At 39.8% G+C, this 19797-nt stretch overlaps 1 protein-coding gene across 1 annotated transcript in view; it reads left to right on the forward strand.

Moving 5' to 3' along the window:
• Positions 1–19581, forward strand: part of PAP28 (purple acid phosphatase 28) — a 32968-nt gene extending 13387 nt beyond the window's left edge. The window contains exons 3-4 of the mRNA XM_090008015.1: positions 4650–5071; positions 19129–19581. Of these exons, the coding sequence (XP_089864141.1) occupies positions 4650–5071; positions 19129–19581 (875 nt within the window). The remainder of the gene's footprint in view (positions 1–4649; positions 5072–19128) is intronic.
• The last annotated feature ends 216 nt before the right edge of the window (positions 19582–19797 follow it).

Here is a 19797-nt window from a genome sequence, read left to right on the forward strand (position 1 = left end):
GCGCTAGAATATTTATCATGCGAAGAAAAGAAAGTCAGGCCTGTCGATCGAAAAAAAAGAGAGGCAGCAGGGGTGTGCCCCTGTTGGCCGAAAACAGACAAGCGACAGGGGGCGAGCCCCTGCCTGCCGACAACAGCGGGGCGACAGAGGATGAGCCTCTGTCGAAAACAGCGAGGCGGCAGGGGGCAACCCCTGCCGACAACAACGAAGCAGCAGGGGCTGAGCCCCTACCGACAGCCACGAAGCGGTAGGGGCTGAGCCCCTGCCGACAGCCATGAGACGGCAGGGGAGCCAGCCCCTGCCGACAGCATCGAAGTGGCAGGGGAGCCAGCCCCTGTCGACAGCACGAGACGGCAGGGGCCCAGCCCCTGCCGACAGCATCGAAGCGGTAGGGGCGGCAGCCTCTGCTGAAAGCACAAGACAGCAGGGGGGCCAGCCCTTGTCGACGGCATCGAAGCGGCAGGGGCTGAGCCTTTGCCGACAGCCACGAGACGGCAGGGGTTGAGCCCTTGCCGACAGCACGAAGGTGGCAGGGGCCAGCCCCTGCCGACAACCGAGAGGCGGCAGGGGGCCAACCCCTGCCGACAGAGAGAAAGAGATTGGGACGGGGGTGACAGGGAGGGAAACCGACCTCCCGTCGGTCGCCTTATCATCCACAGGGGAGAGGGGGTGTCGCAGGGGCCATTGGTCCCCTGTCGGCACTCCGGCGAATCCCAGAGGGAGAAGGGAACGACAGGGGCCCCGTAGGCCACCTGTCGGGCCCCCGATGGGCACAGGGGAGGTGGGAGGCCGCAGCAGGGGCTGTGAGCTGCCTGTCGGTCTCCCGGCGAGGTGACAGAGAGGGGGGGGGGGTAAGGAGAAGAGGGAGGAGAACGACGTACCTGGGAGGCGGTGGTCGGCGACTTGCGCAGCAAAGGAGGAGGGGGGTCGTCGCGAGGGGATCGAAGGCTTCGAGAGGGAGGCGTGCCTCCCCTCGCCCTTCCTACAGTGCTCTTAAAGAGCTCGAGGGGCGAAAAATCGGGGAAGCCTCGATTGGCTTCCCTTATCGGGTCACAGGCGCGGGAAGGGTTGTGGCGCATAGGGGAAAGGGTTTTCTCAAACCCCTTTCTCCTGTGTCGAGTTATTAAAACCCTATCTATGACGGGCCTGGGTCGGGTCCGGACCCGACCCGGCCCGGATCCGCTACAATTTTTTTTTTGAAACGTGGGTTTTACATGTATATACTAGAAGAGGTACAAGGACAACTAATGTTGAAACTGGAATACAAAGAACAACTAATAATGAAGTAGAACAGGAATCAGGAAACGTAGGCAATCATGGTGACACCATCAGCCCGTGTGATGAAATTATAATGTTGCTAGAGTTCAGAACATAAAACAGGGTTAGGCATCCTGTTGAAAGATGGGTAGGTTATGAAAATTTTAGCGTAGATCATTAGGCTTTCCTTGTGCAAATAGAAGAACCGGTTTCTTATTCTTAAGCTATTCGAAATTAAAGGTATATTGAAGCTATGAATGATGAAATGAAAGCATTACATGAATGGCAAACATGAGGAATTGTTAAAAGGCCTCCAAACAAGAATGTGAAATGATCAAAGTGGGTTTATAAGATTAAATATAAATAAGATGGGACTATTGAAAGGTATAAGGTTTGACTTGTTGCAAAGGGTTTTACGCAAGAATATGGCATGGATTATGATGAGACGTTCAACTCTGTGATAAAAATGAGGACAATAGGTATCATCTTGACTATATCTGTGGATTATGGCTGGACGTTAAATCAACTCAATGTTAAGAATGCTTTCTTACATAGAGACTTGAAAGATGAAGTTTATATGAAACAACCACAGGGATACATTGAAAATGATTCAATTAAATACATGTGTAAACTTAACAGGGCCATATATGGCTTAAAGCAAGCTTTTCGTTCTTGGTTCGAGAGCTTTTCTTTGGAAATACAAAGACATGGCTTCTTCCCTTAATCATTCTTTGTTCATCTATAAAGGTAAGAGATATATGACTGTTTTGTTAATATTATGTGGATCACATCATTTTTACAGTGAGCTTAGATGAACATATCCAAAAAATAAAAGAAGTGTTGATAAACGTTTCAAAATGAAGGATCTTGGTTAGTTGAAGTACTTATTGGGAGTTGAATTTGATAAAGGAAAAGATACTCTGATATTAACTCAGCATAAGTATACTATGGATCTATTGCACAAAGCAAGCATGTCTTATTGTAAACCACCAATAGTTGAGTGTTAATGATGGAGAACTGCATAGTGATCCCCCTGAATAAAAGAGTGTTATTGGCATGTTGCAGTATCTAACCTTCACAACCAGATGTTGTACATGCAGTAAACCATGTATCTCAGTTCATGCATCAACCAAGAACTGCCCATATGGAAGGTAATAAAACGAATTCTCATGTATTTAAAAGGTACCTTGGGGGATGATTTGTTCTATAAGAAGAGAGATCGTAGGGAAGATGTTTTCATAGTTATGACCTATTCGGATGCTAACTGAGCAGGGGATTCGGATGAAAGAAGATCAATTTCAAGCTATTGTATATTTGTTGGAGGTAATCTAGTTTTTTGGTATGGTCTTAAACAATGGGCTTTAGCACGATCAAGCACAGAAGTTGAATATCGAGCCATGACAACAACAACCTCAGAGTTGATGTAGATTAGAAGTTTGTTACTTGAACTAGACGTGAGTCCCTAAATCAATTTTATTTTGTGACAATCAGAGTGCCATCAAAATTTCATTAAATCATGTTTATCATGCAAAGACCAAGCATATAGAAATTGATCAGCACTTCTGACTTCATCAGAAGCAAAATTAAAGATAGTGAACTTGAGGCCAAATTCATTGGTTCAGAAAATCAAATTGTAGATCTCTTTACCAAGGGTTTGGCAAAGCAAAGATTTTGCTATTTGAAGTCCAAGTTGACGTTATTTGGATCTAGGTTTGGACCTGGACCTGGATCCAAATAACGATCCAATATACCTGGCATGAGACCCAACCTGACATGACATCTTGTTGTCCTGCTGTGCTGAGATTCCCTGTTGTGTTGAGACTCTTTGTTTTTCTTTTCCTTATTTTATTGGGTCTACTTGTAAACTTTATCTTGTAGAGTTTGTATGCTACACAAACATGTAACATTTTCTATATATTGAAATCAATAGACCCACGTTCCCTCATTGGGAATTATGGAATAAAAGGAGCAGCAGCCCCAGCCTCAATGTCTTCTCTTCTTCTTTGCCTATGCTCTGGATCATCTAGATGCATGGTGATGCATGTTTTGGAATGAGACAATATGCCTGATTAATGAAGGCTGCAATCTTCTAGGACAAGTGAAGGGAATAGAATGTACTCATGGGCTCCACCAGGCAATGTATGTTTGGTAGCATACATGATGAGAGATGGATAAAGTAAATAGAAGGACCCAGATGTCCATGCCCATTTATGAGCAAGGAAGGTCAATGCTGTGATTTATAGAAGAAAAGGATCTATCGCCAAAGTGAAAGCACATTCATGTATCTGTTAATGCATATTTAAGAAATAAAAGTCAGAGCTAAAACGAGCTTAACACCAAATGCATGGGTTACTTGAGTGAGAGCACATTCATTGTATCCATTAATGCATATTAAAAAAACAAAAGCTTGTGTTGACACTAGCTTGGCACCAAAAGCATGGATTACTAAAGAGGAGGACAATTCAGCATTTTCCCTGTCAACCTTCATAATGATATCCATTTATCTCAACTATGATGTCTCTTGCATGTTATTGAACAAAGTTTAGTTCTTCATATTTGAACAATCAAAGTGCAGAAATACTCTAATGAAAGTAATACCTTTTATCTGGTTGGCATAATTGGTAGCACCTAATTAAGATTTTTTGGCACCTACGTCAAACTTTTTTAATTATTTAAGTTCCTAACCTAAAAGACAATTTGTTTAGCTTCAGAGAATTGCATGACCTTGGTTGAAGCCCCTGGAAAATGGAGTAACGAAAGTTGGTCGACAATTATTAAAGTAAAAAAGTAGCTCTCTTGTACTTGCTACATGGAAGAATACTTATTGTAGGAACATTATGATAGATGAAGCCCCATTCTCAAATAGTGTTTTGGCTGCTTAAATTATAATAGGTAATGGAGCCTCATTAAAGTAGACAAAAGTTTCACATTGATTTCTAGGGAGACTAAATTGTTGAAAGCAAAAAAGAAAAAGTTGTCAATAAATTATTTTTTGTGTAAAGGCTATTGTAGACTGCATTAATTTAAAATGTGTACTTGCAGATGAGTTACATGAACAATCCAAGGAAACTACCTTTCTGTTTTTGTTAATGAAAGCAAACATATTCATCTGCTATCGAAATTCCATGCCTTTGAAAATATGATTCTTGGCCAGTAACTATATGTTATGAGCATTAGAATTTGACTTTATCTTCAGCTATTTCAATACATTTGACTGCTTGATTAACATAGTATAGCTATATTATCAATAGTAGGTGTCTATGATGAGGTTGAGTCCTTGAAAATAATGATGTTTAAGAATAAAAAGTCGAGGCATCTTTTCCGTTCTGTGTTACCAAGAAAATTAACTTTGAATACTTGAATAACCTGTGTTTGTTTATTGTTTAAAATAGGAGACAATATATTTGGACCAAGCAGTACAGATGCAGCAGAATCCATGATTGAAGCCTTTGCTCCTGCTATTGCATCCGAGATTCCATGGGCAGCAATTTTGGGCAACCATGACCAGGAATCCACCATGACGCGTGAAGAGGTTATGGCATTCCTATCTTCCATGGACTTCTCTGTCTCGCAGGTTAACCCACTTATGGACAACTTACCCAATTTGGACGGAAGGTTCTCTCAAATTGATGGGTTTGGGAATTATCATGTACAAATAAATGGTGCTGCTGGTTCAGAATTATCAAACACAAGCATCCTTAATCTTTATTTTCTTGACAGTGGAGACAGATCAACTATTCCAGGAATTCGTGGTTATGGATGGATCAAAGAATCCCAACTTAATTGGCTTCAGAATCTGTCAAAAATATTGCGGGTAAACTTTCCTCTATATATGCTCCTCATGGGATTCATCTTTATGTAATATCATAGACTGCTTGACCTTTTCCTTGTGTGTGTGTGAGGTTGCATGTTTGTGTCCCTGGTACTTCTCACAACGAGCATGTCTTGAACAGAAATCAAATTCTAGCATGGTATTTATTAGAGCTGTGATGCATCCTTTGTAATACCCGAAAAATTTAAGTGATTCTATGTGATTTGGGCCTGGGATCCAGGACCCATAAAGGGATTTTTACAAATAAATTTACCTCGTATAAACTTATATGTACATATATAAGTGCAAAATTTTTATTAAGCGAATTATTCAATGTGATAGCCATGTATATGAGGCATATGGGCTTGGGATCCACATTCCGGATCCAAGACCCAGATAGTGTGAAATTGTTTATGAAGAGACAATATACATACAAGCATAAATACTTTATAAAGGAAGTGCACGAAAACACTCTCACAACACTTGAACAAAATACGCAAAAAGCGTAAAAATAATAAACATGCAACAATGCATGTATTTTATAAAAAGAGCAAATGCTTGAGACTCTCAAGCTTAGGAAATTACAAGGGGGAACACCCCTATTTATACAAAGCAAAAAGGGTGCAAAGGGGGGCTCCCAAAGGAGTCGTTGGGGAGCCCCCAACGACTCTATTGGGGGACCCCCAATGCATCTTTATGAAAAATATTAAAAATGAAAAATAAAAAATAAAGAAATGCAAAATACAAAAATAAATTACAACATATTCCAAAATGGAATATGCGCAAGATTACAAGAATACCCTTTTCGGGTAAGAAAATAAAATATGTATAAAAATATATATTTATATATGTAGAGATACATATACATATAATATATTATATGTATATGTATCTCTAAGTATATAAGTATATATATTTATACTTACAACAAGGTTTTGGAGAAACATTTTAACACCCCCCCTCAAACTTACGGTGCGATAACCGCAAGTTTGTCAAGAAGGAAATGAAATTTGGGCGAACATAGTGCTTTTGTGAAGAAGTCTGCAAGTTGATACTCAGACGTCACGTATGGTAGATCAATGACCTTCTTCAAATATTCTTCTCTGACATAATGGCAGTCCATTTCTATATGCTTTGTTCGCTCGTGAAAGGTGTGATTCTTGGCAATATAAATTGCACTTTTATTGTCACAACATAGCTTTGTTGGTTCTCTGATAAACACTCCCATATCTTCTAAAAGGCGTCGAATCCATACAATTTTCATGGTGGTAGATGTCATGGCTCTATATTCGGCTTCAGTGGATGACAGAGAGACCTTCTGTTGTTTTTTGCATCGCCATGAGATCAAAGACTCAACTAAGAAAATACAAAACCAGTGGTGGAGTGACGGTTACTAGGGTCACCTCCCCAATCTGAGTCAGTATAAGCAAGTAATTTTAATTCAGAAGAAGAAGATAGAAATACTCCCTTATTCATTGTTCCCTTCAAATATCTGATGATGCGAAGCACAACACTCATATGAACGGTCGTAGGAGCGTGTTGAAACTGACTGGCGATGTGTATAGCATGTGACAAATCAGGTCGAGTAATGCTAAGATACATTAAAGAACCTACCAACTTATTGTAAGGAATAGGATTGGTTAGAGGGACACCGTCGTCAATCTTCATTTTTGCTCCCACAACTTCAGGAGTTTCGCATACTTTGTCATCAGAAATTCCTGATCTGTCAATAATCTCACAAGCAAGTTTAGACTAAGATAGAAAATAACCACGTTGCGAATAGGCAACCTCAATTCCAAGAAAATATGTCAGAAAACCCAAGTCTGACATCTCAAATTTTGAAGTCAAGACGGACTTAATACCCTTGACTCCTTGAACATCGTCACCTGTAATTAACATATCATCAACATAGAGTAATAATATCATAATCCCTGCATTAGATTTTCTAGTAAATAGGGCAGTGTCAGTATAACATGAGGAGAAACCATTTTCCAGCATTACACTGGTAAATCTGTCATACCAGGCTTTGGGGGCCTGTTTTAAACCATAGAGAGTCTTTCGAAGACGAATGACTTTATCTTTAAGAATCTTCATGCCTGGTGGAGCATCCATATACACTTCTTCATTAAGATCACCATTTAAAAAAACATTTTTCACATCCATTTGAAAAATGTTCCAATTTTTAATAGATGCAATAGTAATAAGACATCTAACTGTAACCATTCGGGCTACAGGAACAAAAGTTTCTTCATAATCAATTCCATACACTTGCCCATACCCTTTAGCAACTAAGCGAGCTTTATACCTTTTCAGAGATCCGTCGCTCTTAGTTTTAACCTTAAAAACCCATCGACAGCCTATAGTTTTCTTTCCTATGGGTAGAGTTTGGAAATCCCAAGTTTCAGCCTTTTTAAGAGCATTTAGTTCATTTTGCATAGCTTCTTGCCATTCTAAACATTTTTTAGCTTCTTCAAAATTCCTTGGCTCAAAATAAAAGTGAATGGTACTAAGACAAGCCCTATACTGGGGTGAGAAAGAATCAAAAGAAACAAAGCGAGTTGGAGGTCTCCTATTTCTCTCAGATCTTCGGTGATCGGGAGTAGGAACAAGCTCACTATATTGGTCCATAGCACTTCTAAAGGTGTCTTGATTTCTACGAGAGTAGGTTATTGGATCACTTGAAATTCTACTTTCTTGTTCATTGAGTGAGTTATGTTCACCAACATCACCATCATTTTCCTCATGATTTGATGATACATCATCATCACTAGATATATCATCATTATTAGACAATAAGTCAAATAGGAAGGAATAATCAAAATTTTCTTGTTGAGAAACATTTTTTTCAAAGCCACTTCCATTTTCTAAAAAGGTCACATTTCTAGAGACATATAACTTATCATCTCGAAGATCATAACAACGAAACCCTTTTTGAGTTTCGGAATATCCAAGAAAGGCGCAAGGGATAGCCTTGAGAGAGAGTTTGTCATTTTTATTCGTAAGTTTAAAACACTTACACCCAAAAACTCGTAATCTACTATAATCAGGTTCAAGCTTATACAAAATCTCAAAAGAGGATATTTTTCCTAATATTCTAGATGGTAAGCGATTTATCAGATAAACAGAAGCAAGAGTTGTTACTGCCCAAAAGTTTTTAGGAATGTTTTGGGAAATAAGAAGGGTCCTAGTAGTCTCAATGATGTGCCTATGTTTTTTTTCGGCCAACCCATTCTGTTGAGGAGTTTTAAGACAAGACCTTTGGTGAACAATTCCATGATCCTCAAGATATACTTTAAATTGATTGGAGAGATATTCCCCTCCAGAATCACTTTTAAATATCTTTATATTACTGTTAATTGATTCTTGATCATAGAATGGAAGGTTTTAAAACACGAAAAAACTTCATGTTTGAACTTAAGAAAATAAATCCACGAATATCTGGAAAAATCATCCACAAAAATGACATAATAAGAAAAGCCTCCTTTTGAAGCAACAGGTGTGGGTCCCCAAACATCCGAATGAATAATTTCGAAAGTTTTAGAAGAGAACATAGTTCTTTGCTCAAAAGGCAAACTTTGTATTTTTCCTAGAATACAATCATTACAAGAAAAAGAACTTTTACATAGGTTTTTTGCAAAATGTAAATAAGACAACTTGGTGATATTAGGATGACCAAGTCTCTTGTGCCATACATTTATATCTTTGTTATGGGGCCACATTACAAAAAGATTTTGGAACTTGAAGAGATTCCATATAGTATAAGTCTCTTTTTCTAAAGCCTTCCCCAATCAATTTCCCGGACCGGCGATCCTGTATTAAACATTTATCATAAGAGAATTTAATATCGCAACCATGGTCCGAGAGTTGAGAAACAGAGAGAAGGTTTAAGTTTAGTTTAGGTATAAATCTAATTTTTGGAATAAAAAAATCTTGAGTTTCAAAATTACCTATTCCTTTAATTTCAAGAGAGGTTCCATCCGTAGTGGAAACAAAAGAGGGAGAAACATTTTTTGAGTAATCGGAAAGTGAAAACATGTTTGGGGACATATGAAAGGATGCACCGGAGTTCAAAAGCCAAGAGACTTTACCTGGAAAGGATGAAGTAGACACGGCGGCACCGGAGGTAGCTCCCTTGAGAAGAGGTTGAAGGGCTTCCACTATTTGATTTAAAGAGAGTGACCCACTTGATGATGCCTCCTCCTTTTGTGGAACACCGGTGGTAGCCATTGCAAGAAGCTTTTTCCATTTGTGACATATGAGTTTGATATGTCCAGGTTCTTTACAAAAATGATAAATAATTTTGCTATAGTCCATTTTTCCTCTTTGTCCACCATTTTCACCTTGATTTTATGGTTTAAAATGAGGGGGACGATACGTTTTAACATTGTTCCCGGGTCTTGATACGGCATTGACCTCATTGCTTTCTTCATGATTACAAAGAACCACAAAAACACTTGATCCTTGCTTACATAAGCTCATACGAGTCTCCTCACCACTCAATTTGGTGAATACATCTTCAAGAGAGGGAGGAGTAAATGAGGATAGAAGAGAAGACCTTATTTGTTCAAATTCGGGTCTTAGCCCATTCAAAAAATTGAAGAATCGATCTTCTTCAAGTTGCTTGTGACGGAGTTCAATTGCCTCTCCACTCCATTTTGGTTCAAGCATGGCAAGCTCATCCCAAATGGAGGAAAGATCGGCAAAATATTCCCCCCTTGAGTAAGAGAGAGAGCCTTCTTTTGAAGATAATACTTATGAGATAGATCCCTTGATGTATACATTTTCTGAAGATAATGTCAAGCTTCCGATGCCTTTTTGAATTTAATAATGTTGGCATTAATCTTAGTTTCAACGGATGAAAAGAACCAAGAAAGAATCTTGAAATTCTTCATTTCCCATTCATCGTGCTTCTTAGAATACTCTTCAAGAGCTTTAACCCTTTTTTCTCCTTCAAGAATCTTGATTTCACTTCCGTTAACCACAGTTATTTTGGGTTCTGGTTCCGGAATTCTGCCTTGCACATAACCCCATAGCCCATTTCCTTTTATGTGAGCCTCCGTGTTTCCGGCCCAAATATGATAGTTTGACCCATTTAATTTGAAGCCAAGAGTAAAATGAGACTCTTTTTCGCCCATTATGAAGTAAAGAGAAAGGGAGAAATGGCGTACCAACACAATTTTTCAAATGCTAGCTTGCGCAAGATTCTTCTAAAATATTTGAGAAGCAAGATCCACCACTCCAACTTCTAAAGATCCGAAGGCACGCTTTTCGAGGTACTTGAAAGGAAGAGAATCCCACGATCCTCTATCACCAACCAAGCTCTGATACCATGTGAAATTGTCTATGAAGAGACAATACACATACAAGCATAAATACTTTATAAAGGAAGTGCACGAAAACACTCTCACAACACTTAAACAAAATACGCAAAAAGCGTAAAAATAATAAACATGCAACAATGCATGTATTTCATAAAAAGGAGCAAATGCTTGAGACTCTCAAGCTTAGGAAATTACAAGGAGGAACACCCCTATTTATACAAAGCAAAAAGGGTGCAAAGGGGGCTCCCAAAGGAGTTGTTGGGGAGCCCCTAACGGTCACATTTGTGACCGTTGGGGACCCCCAACGACTCTATTGGGGGACCCTCAATGCACCTTTATGAAAAATATTAAAAATGAAAAATAAAAAATAAAGAAATGCAAAATACAAAACTAAATTACAACATATTACAAAATGGAATATGTGCAAGATTACAAGAATACCCTTTTCGGGTAAGAAAATAAAATATGTATAAATATATATATGTAGAGATACATATACATATAATATATTATATGTATATGTATCTCTAAGTATATAAGTATATATATTTATACTTACAACAAGGTTTTGGAGATATATTTTAACAGATAGGATTCTTACGGATATGGGTAAAATACCCTATATACGAATATAAATGATTGTATGTATATATATATATATATATATATATATATATATATATATATATATATATATATATATATTATACAAGTATTTTTAGGGGACCCACGATTGGATCCATTTGGATCCAATCCATGGATCCATACCAAGTGGGAGGCACGGGTCCAGAATCGCGACCGGGTTTGGATCCCGAGTCACAGGTCACGGACCCGGCCCTCTCATTAAAACGATAAAAAAGGGGGGGTAGGTTTTTATAAGGCAACCCAATAAGGGTTGCCCGATATTTTTTTTACAGGTGTTAGGGTTCAGAGAGAGCCCTAACCCCGATCGCAAGGAAGAGAGGGGGTGGATGAGCCGCAACCGCCGGAGTTGTGGTAACGGCCTCCGCCACTTTCGGAGGGCCTCCTCCTTCTTCGTAAGAGGTCGGTACCCTTGCTCTCTCTCTCTCTCCCTGTGTGTGTGTGTGTGCGCACGTCGGAGGGCAAAACGCCATCGTCAGATAGCGTGGGCTATCGGCTGTCATTGAAGGCCACGACGAGCATCCCTGTCACGGCAGCAGTGAGGGGCGACTTCAGCTGGCTCGGTACTCCCGCCACGGTAGCCTCCGATCACCGGAAAATCACCAAAAAGGTACGGTTCTTCATTGGATCTTGGTGAGGGATCGAACAGGGGTTTGATTCCGTGTATGGTTTCGAGATGAGAAAGCCCGGGGGTTCCAGTAGCAACGACAATCGATTTGGGGATTTTGCTGGCAACCCCATTTCGGAAACCCAACTTAATGGTTGGGGTTTATGTGCCTAACCCTACAACAACAACAACAACTACGCCTTCATCCCAAAACAATTGGGGTCAGCGATATGAACCAAAAAAGAAATTCATTTTGGGTCTTCCACATGAATCCTTTTCCTCCAATCATTTCTATCCAATGCCATGTCCTCGGTGAGGTTCAAAGCATTCATATCCTTTCCTATCATCTCCATCCAAGTCTTCCTAGGCCTACCCCGACCTCTTTTAACTAATATATTTTCCCATTTCTCCAACCTTCTAACTGGAGCATCATTAGGCCTTCGCCGAATATGTCCAAACCACCGTAAACGATTCTCTCGCATCTTATTTTCAATGGGTGCAACACCTACCTTCTTACGTATCTCCTCGTTCCGAATCTTATCTTTTATTGTATTTCCACACATCCATCTAAGCATCCGCATCTCAGCTACACTCATTTTTTGAATATGATGTCTCTTGGCAGCCCAACATTCCGTACCATATAGTAAAGCGGGTCTAATAGTCGTCCTATAAAACTTTCCCTTCAACCGCAATGGCATTCTACGATCGCACAACACTCCAGTTGCACTTTTCCATTTCATCCACCCAACCTTTATCCTATGATTTACATCTCCATCAATTTCTCCATACTTTTGAATGATGGATCCCAAATATTTGAAATAATCATTCACCGGTATTTCTTGCTCACCAAGCTTCACTACACTCCCATCACTACTTCGTTGCTTACTAAACCGACATTCCATATATTCAGTCTTACTCTTACTCAACTTAAAACCTCTAGCTTCCAATGTCTGTCTCCATAATTCTAACTTAGCATTAACCCCAGCTCTAGACTCTTCAATCAAAACAATATCATCAGCAAACAACATACACCACGGTACATTTTCTTGAATTGATCTCGTAAGCTCATCCATCACTATTGCAAATAGGAAAGGGCTTAAAGCAGATCCTTGATGTAACCCAACCGTTATCGGAAAATTGGTTGTCACCCCTCCACAAGTGCGGACATTGGTTACTACTCCTTCATACATATCTTTAATTATACTAATGTACTTGAGAGAAACACCTTTCTTCATCATTGTCCACCAGAGAACGTCCCTAGGTACTCTATCGTATGCCTTTTCTAAATCAATAAAAACCATATGCAAATCTTTGTTCCTCTCTCTATATCTTTCAATAAGTTGTCTAAGAAGATGTATAGCTTCCATAGTTGATCTTCCAGGCATAAAACCAAACTGATTCTCCGATATCATGACAATCTTCCTCAACCTAGACTCAATCACCCTCTCCCAAAGTTTCATAGTATGACTCATGAGTTTTATACCACGATAGTTTGTGCAATCTTGTATATCACCCTTATTCTTATATAAAGGCACCAAAGTACTCTTCTTCCACTCATTAGGCATCTTATTTGTTCGCCAAATCAAGTTAAAAAGATTTGTCAACCATTCTAAACCTTTCTCTTTCAAGCATTTCCAAGCCTCGATAGGTATACCATTTGGGCCAACTGCCCTTCTTGATTTCATTTTCTTCAAAGCTTCTGCAATTTCTTTCTTTTGAATCTTGCGCATGAAGTCACGATTTATCTCATGAAAAGGAATGGAGAAGTCTCCAAGATCTTGAGTATGACTATCATTAAATAGCTTATCAAAATAATCTTTCCATCTCTCCTTAATCTCCTCATCTATGACTAAAACCCTTTGCGTTTCATCTTTGATACATCTAACCATACCCAAATCCTTCGATTTCCTATCTCTCATCTTTGCAAGCCTATAAATATTCTTCTCGCCTTCTTTGGTATCCAACTTGTCATAAACCTCCTTATATACCTTAGCCCTCGCGTTTCGAACAACTTTTTTAGCTTCCTTCTTTGCTATCATATACTTCTCCAAATTCTCATTATCACGACTCTTAGATTTCTATAACACTCTCTTTTAACCTTAATAGCTAATTTGACATGCTCGTTCCACCATGATGTATCCTTACCTAGTGGTGCACCGCCTTTAGACTCACCCAATACCTCCTTAGCCATTTTTCTCATGCCACCCGCTATCTTATTCTACATTGATTCTGAATCCTCCTCGAGACACCAATCAACTTCCTTAACTACCTGTTCTACAAACATTCCTTGTTTAGCTCATTTCAGTGCCCACCACTTAATTCTAGGATCTATCCTATGTCTATCCCTTTTGCGGCATTGTCTAATTCTAAGATCTAAAATTAAGACTCTATGTTGTGTAGCTACACTTTCTCCCGGTATAACCTTACAATCGATGCAACAACCCCTATCTCTCTTTCTAAGTAGGAAAAAATCTATCTGACTCGTATTAACCCCATTTTTAAATGTTACTAGGTGAGACTCCCTCTTCCTAAACCAAGTGTTTGCTAAGATCATATCATAGGACAAACAAAAATCTAAAATCCTTTCCCCACTTTCATTTCTTTCTCCTATACCATAGCCTCCATGGATACTCTCAAATCCATCTCTACTAATGCCTACATGTCCATTAAGGTCACCGCCGATAAAAAGCTTTTCTCCATAAGATATCCCTTGTACTACTCCATCTAAATCTTCCCAAAATTGATGCTTAATGGAATCATCTAAACCTACTTGAGGTGCATAAACACTAATAATATTAATAATATCTGTACCTAATACTAATTTAAAAAGTAAAATTCTATCACCCTTCCTACGGACCTCAACTACATTATCTATAAACTGACGACTCATAACAATCCCTACTCCATTCCTATTCCTATTTATTCCTGTATACCAAATCTTATATCCCCAAGGTTCTATCACTTTAGCTTTCTCACCTACCCATTTGGTCTCTTGAAGACATAAAATATCAATCTTTCTCCTACACATAACATCTACTAACTCTACCAACATACCAGTTAAAGACCCTATGTTCCAAGTGGCTAACCTAATTTTATGGTCTTGGACTAACTTCTTTACCCCCACCCGTCCAACAAAGTGAGGGAACCCTTGCCTATTTGACACCACACCCGGGCGCCGGTGTGACACGTCGCTTCTGGGCGACGACCTAGCAACCCTTGCCCATTTATCACTGCCTCCGGGCCTAGAGAGTACAGTGCGTCGCTCAGTAGGGAACGCCCCAACGAAATTCTCATATTGGTTCATTTTCATAGGATATGACAAAGTTTTTATGCTGGCTGTCACAGGCCTACCGCAACCCTCCTCCTTTATCCGGGCTTGGGACCGGCAGTGTATAACTAAACAGTTATACACAGGCGGAGTTTTTCTGTGCCTAACCCTAAACCGAAAAATCCAAACCTAATCGATTTGGGGATTTTCTTGTCTAACCCTACCCTGCAAAATCCCTAAATCAAATCGATCTGGGGTTCGGCTGAGGTATCAGATAGCCCCAGTCGTGGGGTTTCCGATTTCTTGAAGTGGACAACCCCAGGTTTTGGGGGTTTCCTATTTGGGACTCGATAAACCAAATGCGGAAGAGTGGGGTTGATTTATGATAAAAAGGGGATTATTGTGCATGTAAATGAATTTACAAAAGAGGGAAACTGATTGTTTTCTTGTTGAAATCTTGGTTTTCTTTTGGACTTACATGAAATTTGCTATTTCTGAAATTTGGGTATCGTATTCATGACCGAATGTATGATTTCAGAAATCTGTGTCAATTATTTTGAAGTTTCATACTATGATATGTCAACTGTGAAGGCCGACGTATTAGGTGCACAAGCATACCCTTGTGTGCAGCCTGTACACATGATAGTGTAAGGTACGAAAGAGATGCAGTATGAGATTCTGGAAACCTAATTTGGGTTACCACCAGATTTACATAAGAATTGTTGATTTACCAGTGCTTCTAGAATAATAAGGCAATGAGGGTGTAACAGTAAACTGCACACGCGAGTGAACTTTATATTTTTCTTTTTTTTCAGTCCCATTCATATTCGGTATAACATGTAAACTGGGCACATTTGTTATCATTAGCTCACTGGATTTTTGTTTGTTTGCAAAATCTTATTGTGAGTTTGACTGTTTTCATTAATGTGTTCTAAGTTACCCATTTACAGAAGTATTGGTCATCCGCGCTGATATTTCAGGTTGTTCATTAACAGAATCTTGAATGGGTTCATTAGTGTTTTTCTGTTAGGCAATCTATTGATAGAAGTTGGAATTTCTTCACTTTACTTTTCACTTTCACATTGACAGAATGTTGCACCTCAATCTAATATCCTGTAGCTTGAGGGTTATAAGTAGTGGTGTTATCCCCAACACCATTGTCGTTGGGATCATCTTTATATCTCTGATCTGCAACTATTGGGAAGTCATTGATGACATTGACCGTGTAGTTTCAGTATGATCGGTGGATTTGTAGTCGGCTGGGTCAAAATGATTGTTCACCTAGGGGGATGGGGTCTGGGATTGGTAAACCCGACTTAGCATATGTCCAAGCTTACACTTCTGCCTAGAAATTTTGTAAATATTGTTTTTGCATTTCATGATACTAGTTGTGTAATCTTGATTGTGAGTATGACTTAGTTAATGTTTCTTCTTGAGCATGTATGCTTTATGGATATATGAAACTTTACATGTACTCTCACACACTCAAAAGAAATGTGCATTGGTTAATACACGTATATAATGTAGTTACCACACATAGTGAAAATGCATATGATTGAGTAATTACATGCATATGGTTGGGTTATGTTTGCATGAATACACATGCTTTTGGCACTATTGGCCTAGTGTTATGAATAAACACTACTTTGTTTTATTATGTGATGCATCGATGACCTAAATGGACCATCACCGGTCTGGAGAGCCGTGGGTTGGGTTTCTTTCATATATATTTTTGAACTGCATCACTTAAACCGCATAAGATTGTATGACACACTACTACACTGTTTTAGTTGTTCTCACGGGCTGGAGTCCCGTAAGGGAGGATGCAGGTTTTCACTTTACTTTTGCATGTGGTGTTGCAAACCTAAAGAATTGACTTAAATAAAAATATAATGGATAAGAACAGTGTAATATACGTTCTGGGATATCTCATCTGGAATATGAGAATCTTAGAGTTCCGGTCTTAGGGAGACTATGAGGATACAAAAACTCCGTGTGCTGTCATTTTTGTCCCCTGAACCCGATATTGAGGTTCTTTCTCCTGTCCACGGTTTTAGGGAGAGTCCGTTACTTTACCCAGAAGTGGTGTGTTTGACACAGCTGTTGTTTATGGTACCAAGGAAGTGACACTTTTGGGTATGGGGTGTCCCTTGTGTCCCCGACATTAGATGCGGAGGTCTAATGTTCCGAAGGTGATTCGGTCGAGGGCTAAGTTGGAACCCAGTAATAAAATACAAATTGTGTGCTAAGCTACCCTGGGAACCTCTACTTGACCTCGGGGATTTTACCCGTTTGGTGTATCCGCGGGCGATGAAAATTAAAAAGAGGAACTTAAAGTTGTGTGCATTTAATAAGGTATGTATATGGAAAAAGAGAAACTTAAATGAAAGATAACAAAGGGAATCATGTATTGCACATGATCATGCATTTTCCTGGTATGTACTAGATCATGCATATTTGAATTGTTCTCTATATCATGACATGATATGGTGGTGGTATGTTATTTACTTCCTAAAAAGCATACTGAAAGATCATGTTACTTAGTTCTTGTATATGCGCATGCGTTACCGCTTCTTCCTGCTTAGCATAGGTAACTGGTTGCATGTATGGTTATTTAAATTCTGCAAATTGTTATATTTGCACTCACTCAAATTATTATACGGGATCTTATCAATGTTCTTTACCTCACCTGGTTTCTTTAGAAGTAGATGTGCTCAGAATTTCGGTTCTGACACCCTACTTTGTTGGTTTTTCACAGAAAATGGTGAACAGTGAGGTTGGACTGGCTACTGAGAATGAATGAGAGTCATACTTGGGCTTGACAGCTTCAGCATGGGACAAAGTGACTCTTTCTTTTGTTTCAGTTCTTCTTGCTTTTTTAGTTGCTTTATTTTCAATCGAATAAAAATTGTCTCTGAAATTTACTCTTATTCATAAATTAAGGAATTGTTCTGGTTCTTATGGATGATGGTTGCAAGTTCGTTTGTGGTGTTTGGGCTATCCAATGGAAATTGGAACTAGGGATGGCAGTGGGGCGGGGGACAAGGTTGCCACCCCCGCCCCGCCTCAAAATTTTATCCTCCACCCCCGCCCCGCCTCCGCGGCGGGGATGGATTTTATCCTCCACCCCCGCCTCCATCCCCGTTTCATACCCTTCATCCCCGGTCCAAACGGGGATGAGGCGGGGCGGGGATATTGCGGGGAAAAGTGGTCGGGGCGGGGATCGTGGCGGGGCGGGGAAAAGTGCACGTCCACCCCCGCCCCGCCTCCGCGGCGGGGATGGATTTTATCCTCCACCCCCGCCTCCATCCCCGTTTCATACCCTTCATCCCCGGTCCAAACGGGGCGAGGCCCCGCTTTCCCCCGGTCCACTGCCATCCCTAATTGGAACTGTGAAGACCCCGGATCTCTGGGAAGGTTTATGCATTGATTGAAAAAAAAAATCCGCATTTTCAAAGGGTATAATTTGGGGTCGTTACATCCTTAAACTGATTTGGTTGAATTGTATCTTAAATTAAATGTGGTTTCATCTTTCAACTACTTCTAATCATCTGAGATCTTGGAATTGCAAGGCATCAGCTTGAACTCCTGAACCTGGAGAAATTAGATTATATATTTGGTAGATATGTTTTTCATGTTTTAAACTCAAAATGACTGGTAGGACCTGGATATTGATAAATGAAACTTGTATAAGTGAAGTCTGAAGACTCTGAACACAGTTTATCTAGTTGTTGTCTCACTGCATTGAATTTCTTCATGATGTCAAAAGTTTGACTAGTTTCTGACTAGTAGCTACCAACTTAACCCAACTTAATGGTGATGAAATCATGGTGACTTTCTAATCAAGCCTCGTATATGGTCTCAGACCATTGAGGAAAATTCATGTCTAAACTGGGATATTGATGGACTAGACAGTCTTAATTTGTTGTGGAGTCTCAGAAATCATCAGTGACAGTTGTATTTGGGCAGGCAGGCAAAGTATATGTTGGTGATTTTTGTTCCACCACGTCTAAGCATGAGAATTTGAAAGTGGTTGGCACAGATGTCCATGTTGGTTTGGAACTTATCATTTTGCTGCCCCTTTTTGATATCTATGCCACCAACATAACTGGACTTTGATTCTGTGCTTGACATCACTATACAAATGCAATGCTGGAGTGTCATCCTGGTTTTTATTCTAATGCTTATGTACAAATATAAATTCACTTTCTATTACTAACAGGGGAGGCAGAGGAAAGATTCCTGGGATGATATGGCACCTGCCCTTGCATTCTTTCATATTCCAATTCCTGAAGTCCGGCATCTCTGGTACTCTGGCTTCCTGGGTCAGTTTCAGGAGGGTGTCACCTGTTCTTCCGTGAATTCTGGAGTCTTGAGTACACTGGTTGCAATGGGAGATGTGAAGGGAGTATTTATAGGCCATGACCACACCAATGACTTCTGCGGAACAATCAATGGTATCTGGTTTTGCTATGGAGGTGGACTTGGTTATCATGCGTATGGTAAAGCTGGTTGGCCAAGGCGGGCTAGGATTATCTCTGTAGAACTTGAGAAAGGAAAGAGAGGATGGATGGGAGTGCAAAGAATCAGGACATGGAAGCGACTTGATGATGATAGAATGAGCCAGATTGACAAGCAGGTTCTTTGGGAAAAGAGTTCATCAGAATTGCTATGAAGAAATTCTTGAATGAGGAATTCGCATCTTACTTCATGTTGCCAATATTCCTCATCTTTTACTAGCTTTGGCTTTTGCATAAAAAGTAGGGAGTTCACCTTACTGTACTCAGGAGAGCTTGCTAAGAATGCCTGGCAAAGTATTTTCTATAAACCTGGAGGAACTGTGTTCAGATGGACATCGATCGCATGTAAAAGACTCATCATAGGTCAGTCC

The sequence above is a fragment of the Nuphar pumila genome, chromosome 1, assembly GCF_984573655.1.
Source record: "Nuphar pumila chromosome 1, dmNupPumi1.hap1.1, whole genome shotgun sequence".
NCBI lineage: Eukaryota > Viridiplantae > Streptophyta > Magnoliopsida > Nymphaeales > Nymphaeaceae > Nuphar > Nuphar pumila.